General features: G+C 35.2%; 1 protein-coding gene across 1 annotated transcript in view; it reads left to right on the plus strand.

The window, feature by feature from the left end:
- The window catches only part of EYS (eyes shut homolog), an 883205-nt gene that overhangs the window by 216801 nt on the left and 653848 nt on the right, over positions 1-12556 (plus strand). Inside the window, exon 12 of the mRNA XM_035323172.1 lies at positions 276-380. Coding sequence (XP_035179063.1) covers positions 276-380 — 105 coding nt within the window. The remainder of the gene's footprint in view (positions 1-275; positions 381-12556) is intronic.

Genomic DNA, 12556 nt, shown 5'->3' on the forward strand with positions numbered 1-12556 from the left:
TCCAGGATTGTGTGAATCTTCTCTAGGAAAGCTCTCTATTTTCTGGATTGTCATGCTTCCAATATTGCCTGTCAAAATGGACTCTTGTAATGAATGAAGTAGAAAAATTCATGACATAAAGGATGCCTACCAGCGTCCCTGTGTGCTCTACTAGGTGTGCCAGTGAGGTCAAAATTCAGTCTATGACATTCTGATAGTCCTTTTCCATTATAAATATGTCCCTATAATTTGAACAGATCAGCATTTTTATTATTTATTTTAATATAAAATTCCAGGAGAAACATGTTCTGTTCTCATGAATGAGTGTCTAGATGGAAACTGTTGGAATGGAGGAACCTGTGAAGAACACATAAATGGATTCAAATGCAATTGCCCCCTCGGTAAGCATTTGAAATTTTTTATACAATTGTTAATTTGGTATAGTGTGTAAGTTCCATGTTTATATCTTGTGTGTTATGAAATCTCATATGGCAAAAGCACTTTCCTTACATTTTGAAAGGTACAGATATAGTTATTTAGACTGAGGAAAATGAAAATTTCATCAGTTAGTGTCCATGGCAATTTGTCTATGACCAATTTTCATAGAATCATGGAATGGTTTGGGTTGGAAGCGATCTAAAAGATCATCTAATTCCAACCCCACAGCCATGGTAAGGGACATCTCCCACTAGACCAGGTTGCTCAAAGACCCATCCAACCTGACCTTGGGAGGTGGGCAACCATTTTTAATAAATAAGTGATTGTTTGTATTAAAAAAAAAAAAAAAATGTATTTTGTAAAAAGCCATTGAAATACTGTAACATACATTAAAGACATATGACAGAATTGGAGATTTCCAATAGTTTAGTATCTGGTTATATATTTGACTTTATAGCAACACATCTTGATGAAATTTGTAAGTTGGCAGCAAGAAAAAGTTGAAATTTTACAAATATCAAAAATCCCTGTCTTTGGGAATCAGTTCTGCTGGCTGCATTACTCATACCTGAAAGAATCAAGCACCGCTCTAAAGTATGCATGAGCTTAATCGGGTTGCCTGAGCACGTTCATTTTGTTACACATGAGGTACCCTTAAGTATCCAAGATATTGTATGAGACTGGCAGATAATGGTGCGGACTATAAAGGATTTATAAGATAAATCAGGCCAGGCAGCAACACAGTGTAAAAATCTACAACAAAATAAAGGAAGAGAGAAATATGATGTTGCAAATTTTTCTTTGCCAATTATATATACTGTATAATTTGTGATTTTGCATGCTATTATATGCAGATTAAGAAAACATAGAAAAGGGGAAGGGTGTATGTTTGTAGATTCCTGAGATTAAAAATCCTCTGGCCAGGATCAACAGCCTTTCCAGCCTTTCTCCAGTTTTTAAAAGCACAGTGGCCAAAGGAACCTGGAGTAGAAATTTAAGAGTGGTAAATTCACTGTTATTTATTGGTATATACCAATAGGAAATTACTGATAAACTCTGAATAGGTTTTGACATGTGCATTTACAGACGTTACTGTGGAAAACATGGCCAGAAAACCTGTTTTTATACAAGCATAGTCTGAGAAGGCTTACAGAAGTACTAAGGTGTTTAGAGGAAAAACTGACAGCCATCAGTAAAACCTGGAAATGTCAGAATACTGAAACACATCTCTAACCATCCCTCATAAGAAAAACAATTGTTTGTAAAAGCACTTTAATATGCTTAATATAAAAAGAGCCTTAAATGCTTTGAGTAGTATCCTGTTGAGTTTGAAACTGGAGACAACACTGAGTTATATCTTCAAACACAAGACTACACTTTCATATTTGGTGCTTCATATAGGCACATGTTGCTGAATTAGGTCTGTAGTTAAAATTAGCACAAACATTATTTCCTTTGTTCTGAGATGGTGATACTCACATTCAATATACTGCTTTGCTATCCCACATTTAGTTCTTATTGGTGTTTGTTAATACTGTTGAGTACGGTGGAATTTTAGACAGCAGCATCCTGCACCTCCTTGTACAGATCTGAAAGGAGATTGCTTTTCACATGGCAGAATGTGTGTCATTGATAGGAGAGCAAATTATTGTGACATTCTCTCAGCAGATCCTTTGTGCCTCTTCCGTTAAAGATGTCAGTCACTGTTTACAGGCTTTATCCAATATTTTTTTTATTATTATTCTTGGTGTGTGCATAAATGGTTTGAGTGTCTCTAGCTATTCATTCATTTTTGCTGCGCCTCTGAGGTTAATACAGGGATTTATTATGAACAATGAGGTTTATGTAATGGACATACATACAATATAAACTATGAGTTTCATCCTAATGACTACTAAAATGCTGTGAATAGCAGTGATTCTTCATCATTATCAAAGGATCAAGTAACTCCTAGTGAACCAGAGGTGATCTGTATAAATGGTCAGTTATTTTTGGAAAAGAATGAAGATTTTCTGTACTAGCATTTGCAACTACATTATTAACATTATGGAACTTGAATTAGAGATGGCAAAAAAAAAATAAATAAATAATAATAATAATGTTTAGTGACATGCGCACTTCACAATGAGCTGAAAAGATGAGTTTTAATCTAAATACAGATACAGATACCCTTTGTGCCCTTCGGTAAATTAACTAATATTCCCAGTTCATATTCTTCAGATGAAGCTGTAGATAAATAAAAGTAACCATCTCACAGATATATTGCAATGATTAAATAGCTAATGTCTGTAAATTGCCTAAAAATAAAAGTCACTATGTTACTGGATATTTTTACTGTTGGCTTGGTCCTAATAAGAACATCACTTCATAAAACAAAGCAACTAATTCTAACTAATTCTTAAGTGAAAAATGACAACTTATGCTTCCATACTTTCAGTAAAATCTAGTGTCATATTGAATGTGTGAAAATAAGTAGGTTTTGCTCATAAGAGGATCAGAACTGGACATAGTGCTATTGGTGTGGCCTCACAAATAGAATAGTAAGAAATAGACGTTGAAAATTTAAATACAGTTTTTGGAAAATAATTTGTTTAGGTATATCAAATACTTTGGTAGATTTAAAGCATTATTGCCATTAATTACTTAAGTTTGTTAAAATTTGCTTTAGAATTTTAGGACCAGATTCTGACCCCTTTACGGAAAACAACTGCTGTTACTGAAAATTAAAATTTTAATTATTTTTACTGAATTTTTATTTTTTTATTAAGACTTCATAGCTTAAGTCTTCAGAAAATATTCTATCTGAACTATGAGTAAGAGTGTCCTCTCCACCTAAATGCAAGGAAACTAGATTATCTTTGACAATTTAGCTAGTGTTAGCTGGACATCAGTATTAATACCTCTGATGGCTCAAGAGATTAGCCTAGCTTGAATTCACAGATGCACTAACAACCTCTGCACTTACAACAGCAACATAAATACCAAACTACTAAATTGATTAATAGTAGTTCATACAGTATGTCTTTTATGAAATCATGTTTCAACCTTGACACAAAAGTAGAAAATCATATTTCTCCACTCTTAAAAAAAGAAAAAACAAACAAACAAACAAACAAAAAAAAAAACTGAGGAAATTCACAAAATTTTTGAAAGAAAATGTGTATGTTCCCTTCAGTTATACAAATATGACCTCCCTCCTTTAATATAAGAAGTAATAATTAAGTACAAAATAAGAGAAAAGTTTGCACACCAGTCTTCATACCTGTTCTGTCTCAGGTGAAATCAGGAAAACTCTCTTGCAAGTCTGAGCATGTGAGAAAAACAGAAACCAAACCAAACCAAAGCAAACAAAACGAAACAAAACAAAACAAAACAAAACAAAAAAACTAATTTTTTTCAACAAAGAGAACACCACTAAGGAAATTGTTCATCTATAAAAGAATAATGGCTTGAGGGCTAAAGCAGTGAACCATGATGCAAAAAAATCTACTGAAAATTCTTTGTTGCTCCAGAGAGCATTTTTAAACAATATATTTTAATACCTCAAGTTTGTCAAAATATTGGTTTGCTAATATAAGCTGTAGAATGATGTTGATGGCAAAAGGTGTTGAGCAGAAGCTTCTGATCTCTGGCTTCTGCTCATCCAAATCCAAATTCTAACTGCAACCTTCACCTGAATCCTTGGTACCAGTTTAGGTATGCCATCTTAAATGGATAGATCTACTGTAAACACTTCTTATTCTTACACAGTCATGTAAAATGACTGAAAATGACCTATGTTCATTGTTTTAGTTTACAAACTTACATAGTTTTTCTGTCCTTGAGATTGCTCTCCCTGGATAAGAAAACTGAAGAACTATATGTATTTAACACATCTAAAATATATACACTTAATTTGTATGTACTGATTTTATGGAAATATACCTTACCCATTATTAGTTTCTGTCAGTTATTATTTTTGTATGACAAATCTCTTTTCAGCAGCTTTAAAAATTTTCCTACAGTACATCTGAGATATTTCTTAGAAATTACTTACAACTCCAGCCTGCTTAAGATGAAATAACATTTAATAATCACTGCTTCACATAATGTTTCTGAGCATTGGTGGAGACCTGATGTTAACTAAAGCCTTAGTTTTTAAAAATGCATAACTAGAGAAAACTCCTTCCGTTTAAGTATTTGGGTTTGGTTGTTACCAGCTTTTTTTTTTCCTTTCCTTCTTTTTTTTCTTATTTTCTTTCCTTTTTTTTTTTTTTTTTTTGTAGTATAGTCTTAATTTTGTATCACAGCATAAGAACCCCACCCATTAAAAAAAAAAAGGTATATGTTACTTTAATTAGGGGACTCCTGTGGGACTCTGCTTCTGTGATAGAGTATAAATTTGTTCGCATCTCAAGAAATAAAAGAGTACCATAGTAACATAATATAGATGAAATGGAATTGGACAATGTCTTTAGATATTTTGTAGCATCACTAAGTCCTTCCTTCTATCTCTGTGCAGAAGGCCTGTATTGCTTTCAGGTTAACATCTGTAAATTTAAACACCCTTTGAAAGTGTTCAACAGGAAAGTCATTTTATAATAATACAGATTGCGTCACTGGTTACTGCTCATATGGCTTTTAGTATATTCTCCTGAGTCTTAGACCTTATACAGGAGATGTTACAAGCTCCTTTTATATTTGAACTTTGCTGTTTTAGAGAATAGTATTTCAATTTAGCTGGCAAACAGAATTGGTTGATTATGGTGTATGATTACCTACTGTTAATTTCTTTAGTGTATATATATATATATACAACGTTGACTGCATCCTGCTAAAGGGCTGTTGAGGGTGTAAAGAATACACCCTCTGAATGTCAGCTGCCTGTCTATACTAATTCTTTTCTAACAGAGTAGCTTCTGGAAAAGCAGGTAAGCCTGATGATCTCTACCTCCCATTCAATATATGAACCACGGTGTGCAGACTGTGCACACCGGCATTGTGCGACAGGCATGAGTTTCTTGTGTATAGGCAAATTTCCAGTCTTCATGGAATGTGGCTCATGAATTTAAAGCACATAACTCAACACATAATTGAAAAAGATAAAATTTTAGTGATGAGAAATTGAGGCACACCAGACTCACTACTTATTCTTTAGATACCTAGGCCAGAGAGATTCAGAAGTCTGGATTGTGCAAAGTGTATTGGGTGTAAGTGGAAAGGTGTTGGCAGTGGAGAGGCTGCATGGGTGGCCTCTGTGAGGAGAGGCCGGGTCTGCCCCCTGCCGGCCCCAGCACATTCTTGCTGGCTCCAATGGCCCCACTGGAGGACATGGGTGGGCCTGGCAGCCAAGATGGAGGTGCCTCTGGGAAATGTGTTTAAGGAATGCCAGGTGGAGACAGGAGTAAGAAACAACGCTGCCAGCATTAGGTCAGAAGAAGCAAGTGAGGAAGTACTGCAGGTGCCAGAACAAAGATTCCCCTGCAGCCCATTGAGAGACGAGTGGTGGAGCAGTTATCCACACTGCAACCCATGCAGCCCCACACCAGAGGAGGCTGGTATTTCTTGACAGATCTGTGGCCCATGCTAGAGCAGGCTCCTGACAAGATTTGCAGCATGTGGAGAGGAGTTCATACACAAGCAGTCTTTTCCTGAAACATTGTAGCCCATGGGAAAGACCCATGTTGGAGCAGTTTTTGAAGAGCTGCAGGCTATGGAGAGGGCCCATGCTGGAGTAGGTGTATCCTGAAGGACTGTAGCCTGTAGTAAAGACTGATGTTGGAGTAGGGGTGAAGTGTGATGAGGGAGAAGTGGCAAAGAGGAACTGTTTTGGCCTGACTACAGTGCCCCATTTCCTCTCCCCCAGTTCTGTGGGGTAGAGTAGAGGAATTGGGAATAAAAGGGTGAAGTTGAGCCTGAGAAAAAGGAGGAGGATGTGCTGGAGTTTTTTCTCACTGTCCTGCTCTGTTTTATTTGGCAATAAATTAAATTAATCTTCCCCCAGTAAAGTCTGTTTTGCCGACAATAGGAATTGGTAAGTGATCTCTCTCTGTCTTTCTCTTGACCCTAAGATTTTTTAACAACCCTATCATGTTGAGGGGGTGGGAGGTGAGGGTGAGAAAGTGGCTGGATGGGGATCTGGCAGCTCGTTAAGGTCAACCACCACACAGACAGAAGCACTAGTCTTGGGAATCAGCAGATTTAATGAAAGAAAAGTAAAAATAGGTTTCTTTATCACCATAACCTCCTCAAGTATGTCTTGGACAAAATTTATAGCAAGACAGTTCTAAAATATTTAAGTCCAGGTTAGCCAATTATATTGTTAACATGAGAAATTATGTTTAAGATTCTTGAAATATGGTGCAAGTAACCTAATAATAATACATAAAGCACTATGAGCCGGATGAAAAGCCCCTAGAGAAACCTTCTGCTCGGTACTTGGACAGAAACAAGTGCTACACCTTTGGCAGGAGATATGTCTGGAAGATGGGACTAACCAAGCAAGGAATTCCAGGGAATTAGAAGTCTTGCATTGCTAAATAATACAGCCTAGGAAGATGTTTTCCATTAATTCTATTAGGAAGAAACAAGCTCCTGCCTGTTCCATTGGAGTGGAGAAAACATCCCACCATAACTACAAGTACTAAGGAAAATATGATAGACACTACAACTGTATCTGTTTCCCTCACACACAGTCCCTCTGTGATCTTTTTCATAAGAAACAGAAGAATTGATGAGTATTGATTAATTTGTATTCCAAATTTAGTGTAATAGAAGCACAACCTAATGCCATCCTCGTCAATGGAAGGAATGGCAGAGGAAGAGGAAGACAATGGAATTTCAGTGATGATATGTAGCTAGTATATGATATTCAATATGTGATAAAGATTCTAATATGATGTTGGGTCAACACAGGGTGAATACAATTCTTCACAGGGTTTGTCAAGAAACCTGAAGGGCAGATAACTGATGAGGAAACCCAGTACAGTATTTGAACCTATGCTTTGCTTTACAATTTGGTAAGATTAATGTGTCCACAAAACATTTAATAAATCAGCATTTTTATCATAAAAAAAAAAAAAAACTCAATGGTGAGTTTTAGATTTATTATTGTTCTGAAAAACAGCATTCATTTCCTGTGTATTTTATTGTTGTGTTACTTCATTGTACATGCTACTTCTTTTAATGCAACTCAGTCTTCAGGTTTGATATTTTGGTCACTGACAATTATATTGCATTGAAACACTATTACTTTCTTTGCTTTTATGTTTGTTTTACGTTCATTACTTCAGGTTGTTTTCTGAAGATGTGTCACTGTTGCTCTTCCCATTCTTTTCCCAATGGTACTTACCCCTTCTTTTGTTTGATGATAATTAATATTTAGAAACTTATTGGTGGGAGGTATGCTCACACTGACTAATTAAACTTCTGTTTATTGCAGTAAGGTCAGTTAGCAAGGTTTTTTTTATTTTTTATTTTTTCCTACTATTGATGTTCCTTTTCTGATTAACTTGACACTTACATGTTTACTTGTTTAAATTTTAAATCTCCTTTCTTTTTACTTTTATAAATGAGTTCTGTTAATTAACCACTTTAGTTCACATTAAATTCATGTAGAATAAAGTAATTTAAGCATTTCAAAATTTGGGAGACTGTTTATGCATGTTTTCTTTTTCCTTCATTTCAGTCTCGGCAAAGTAGTCTGGAATGCCATGATAGCCTTTTATGGAGAGAGTGACTAACTCTTTTACTCATCTTTCTCTTTTAATCTTTCAACTGACTGAGTGTGGGAGTAAAATGGAAGTTTTCATTTTTGTATGTTTCAGTATATATGAATATGCCATTAGTCATTGAATCTGAAAGGTTCTTAGCATAGCATTTTGTTTTGAGATATATAAAATCATGAATGACTTGAGGAAGATTAATTTATTAAAAGAACATAAAGACTAAGCAGCAACTAAATAAAACGGTAGGAACAAAAAGATATCTAACCCGACTGTTTCTATGACAACCTTCTTCCTGGAGTTTCAAAAACCATTTTTGCATTACTCCCGTGCTACTCATCACTTGTATTATATGTTATTTCAATTGATAGATATTTCTATTTTATCCATATAAAATATAAAATATTTCTTTACATGTACTATAATGGTGTTTCTGATTTATATTAAGAGCAATTATACAATGTGCTTTAGGTATGTGTGTGTTTTTGCAGTAGCAAAATAAGCACTCATCTGATCCAGAAAGTCCAGTAGTTTCTGTTTTGTTTTGTTTTGCTTTGGTTTCTTTGGTTTTTAAGTGCAATTGCCATTGCTGTAAACAAAATAATCAGAAAATGGTTGGATATATTAAGTATTGCTTTCCCTAGAAATTTCCCTAGTAGTTGCAGGGGCAAGATGAGTACAGGTAGGATGAACACTTTATTAGAGGTACCAGTCTCTTGTAACAGAGCTTAAGCTGGGAAATCTTAGGTTTAGGAAACTGAAGTGATTTTCCCCATGACTAGTAACACTGCAGTAAAAGTGGGTAGTCCTTAGTCTTAGTCTGTTGCCCTTCTTACATCTTTATTACTGAATTTTGGGGATTTTGATTTGGATTTTTGATTCACAGTTTTCTACTCTGTTTTTCTCATCACACCTTTCAGCTTTCAAAAAGGTTCATCTACTTTAGTAAAGCACAACTTTATATAGATCCTGAGTAAATTTAAAAGGACAAGTGGCAACTTGTGTGTGTACTATAACTAAATGTGAATCCTTGGAGAAATAACATGAAGGAATTTATGTGCAAGAGGACTATAAGAGCAGAATTGCAATCCCTATTTGACAATGAAAATAAGTTGTAGTAAAGCACTATGTAAAAGTTCAGTAAAATTGAACCTCAAAACCTACCACACAATTTCATCAAATTCAACTTAATTGACAGTCCTTTTTAAAGAGTAACTCAGGACTGAAACCGTAAAGGTGATGCCTGTTAAGGTACAGTGACAACATTTCAGGCAAACTGCACACTGTTTGCATACATTATACCTTATATATATTAGCATAAAAAATTAATAACATTTTTTTCTTTCAACCAAATTAATCTGGGCTGCTGTCATTCTTAACCAGTTGTTGAATCCAGATTTAGTAAGCAGTCACAAAGTCATATACCCAGGCCAAATATAACCAAGAATGACTTAGACCAGATTCATGCAGTTCACTTTAATAACAATAAAATAATGCTGATGTAATTGGCAATAAAATAAAGACTATGGGTGACTAATTTGTCATACCTGTTTCTTAAGAAAAGAGCACCTGCAAAACACACTGGGATTTCCTACAGCATTATACTCCCAAACTAAAGGCACCTTTACTCTAGTTATGCTAATAGTTATAATCTACTTCAGTTATTATCTACATGATTATGTTGGGATCTCTGTACAAGGTTAACTGATTTTTTCACAGATATTTTTGCTTTGAAAACTTGAAAATGTGTCAGTTGTGTTGCCTGTCCTTCATTATGTATTCTCTTAGACAGCCTGTACATCTTAGAAAACCTGTTAATCTGTACACCATCTATGAGGTATATTTTTCTTCAGTTGCAGATAGACTTTTTTTAAGACATGGTATGTTAGAATCATTGCATCGCAATAATAAGAACATTCAAAAAATACAAACTCATTTGTAAAATATGCATATTATATCAATTTATCTGTAATTACCATCTACTTATAACTGTTAATCACAGTTATCAAGCTTGCTTATGGAAATGTATTTAATTTCATGAACCAAGCCATGTTTTGATGAAAAAGATCTATATCTACTGCTCTTGGGCAATATTTAAAAAGAAACAACACCAACTTTAATCTTTTCTATAGCTGGTGGTGAAGCTCTTTCACTGGAAACAATTTTATGCAATATTTCTTTCATTAAATTCTTGGCGTGAGGTGTAATTACTGGTGTAAATATGTAAAGCTTATTTCCTTACACTGCCCAAAGTTATCTGATATCTTCCTTTGAAGTATTTTGTTAAATTAAAGGAAAAATATGTATTTATTTGCTTGTGCCTGGATGACAAATCATTCTGTATTTCATGGGAATATGTTATGACACTGCAACATTTATATGCCTTATTTTATTACAGTGATTATACTTCTGTTTGACAAGGCAGCCCTGACACTTGAAGTATTCTACAACTTGAAATTGGTAACATGGTTAGGAAAAGATGCCTCATATCGCTGCAGACCAACTTTGAATGGCATATTGATCACTGTTGGATTCTATCATAGGGTGAAAAATGTATCTGTTGCAGTTAGCAATGCAGAAAATCTGTTTGGACTTCTGGTCTGTCACTGCAGCTAGTCACATTTATTCCCTCCAGTTGATTTTAGACAAACTGTGATTTTGGTTAGATAGGAAAATTACTATTTGGTTATTCTTTCTATTCACCAAGCAGGATCTAGGAGTGCATCTGTAAGTACTTCCTGGGAGGGCTTGTCAGCTTGCCTTCTCAAAGCTTGTTGCTTAGCCTCTGGCAGCTGCATTGGCTGGACTTCCAGGGAATATAAAGCATACTTCTGATAGCTGGATGGGGAGTCTGTACATTAACCAACAGAGAAACAGTGTACAGTATGGACTGTACATAATCCCAAGATAATAATTTGGTTTTTCTAACTGAGATTCAGTTAACAGGTGCTGTACTTTGGAGGTTTTGGTGTAATTCAAGTTGTGGCTGTTTTTTTTGTTTGTTTGTTTTTGTTTTTTGTTTGTTTGTTTTGTTTTAAGAAGTCCATTTAATTTCTTTATAATGCAATTAATTTCTCTGTCACCAGAACCAAACTTACTGATTTTATATTATTTGTTTTAATGTAGACTTGTTTTGTCTGAGATGGAGGTAATTTAATTCATAGTACCAGTTATGGTGTTATTTGGGGGATTTTTGACCAAAACAGTGTTGATAACTTGCCAAAGTTTTAGCTATTGTTGAATAGTGCTTACAGAGAGTCAAGACCTTCTCTGTTTCTCACTCTGCCCCTACAGTGAGTAGGCTTGGGCTGCACAAGAATTTGGGAGGGTACATGCTGGGACAGACGGACCCAACTGACCATATGTTCCATACCATATGACATTATGGTCAGCAATAAAATCTGGGAAAAGGAAGGTGAAAGGAGGGAACATTTGAATGATGGAATCTGTCTTCTCAAGTAACTGTTACATGAGATGAAGCCCTGCTTTCCTGGAAGTGACTGAACATCTGCCAGATGATGGGAAGTAGTGAATGAATCCTTATTTTGTTTTGCTTTGCTTGCACCACTCTGCTTCATATATTAAACACTATTTATCTCAAGCCATGAGTTTTATCAGTTTTGCCCTTCTGATTATCTCTCCCATCCCACCAGACAGTGAATGAGCAGCTGTGTGGGGTTCAACTGCCCACCAGCATAAGAATCATAGAATCACTACGGTTGGAAAACACCTCCCAGATCATCTGGTCCAACAGTCCTCCAACCACCAACATCACCCACTAAACCATGTCCTTAAGCACCACATCCAACCTTTTGTTAAACACCCCCAGGAAGGGTGACTCCACCACCTCTCTGGGCAACTTGTTACAATGCCTAATTACTCTCTAAGAAGAAATTTCTCCTAATTTCCAACCTGAAATTGCCATTAAGCCAACACATTATCATACCTTCTCTCCCTTGTTTCTGCTAATTATAATAAGATGCAGTTGTACTATGGAATACTAAAAGCATTAAGGTATTATAAGTACCCATTTTAGTTAAACAGATTTGTTACATACTCTTCTGTCTTCTCTGAGATAAAATTAGCTGTTTTGGACTGTTCTCAGTAGCTCAATGAATAGTTCATACCACCAGTCATTTCCTTTCTTCACATATACGTTATTATTGGCAAATAATTCTTGCCTTTGCCCACCCACTCCTTTCTAGTTACCTTTTTTTGCTTAAAGTATTCAGTTATTCTGCAGAAATTATCTTCTCAAGCCTTTTATTTGTCATTCTTGTATATATAGATACATATGAAAAACATTCTTTATGGTTTCAAGATACATGGAATAAGATGTCATGTTTGCCTGTGATTATTGAATAGCTCTGAGTTCCTGTAAATAATCACAGAATCACAGAATCACAGAATCACAGAATTTCTAGGTTGGAAGAGAC

The sequence above is a fragment of the Oxyura jamaicensis genome, chromosome 3 (assembly GCF_011077185.1).
Source record: "Oxyura jamaicensis isolate SHBP4307 breed ruddy duck chromosome 3, BPBGC_Ojam_1.0, whole genome shotgun sequence".
Lineage (NCBI taxonomy): Eukaryota > Metazoa > Chordata > Aves > Anseriformes > Anatidae > Oxyura > Oxyura jamaicensis.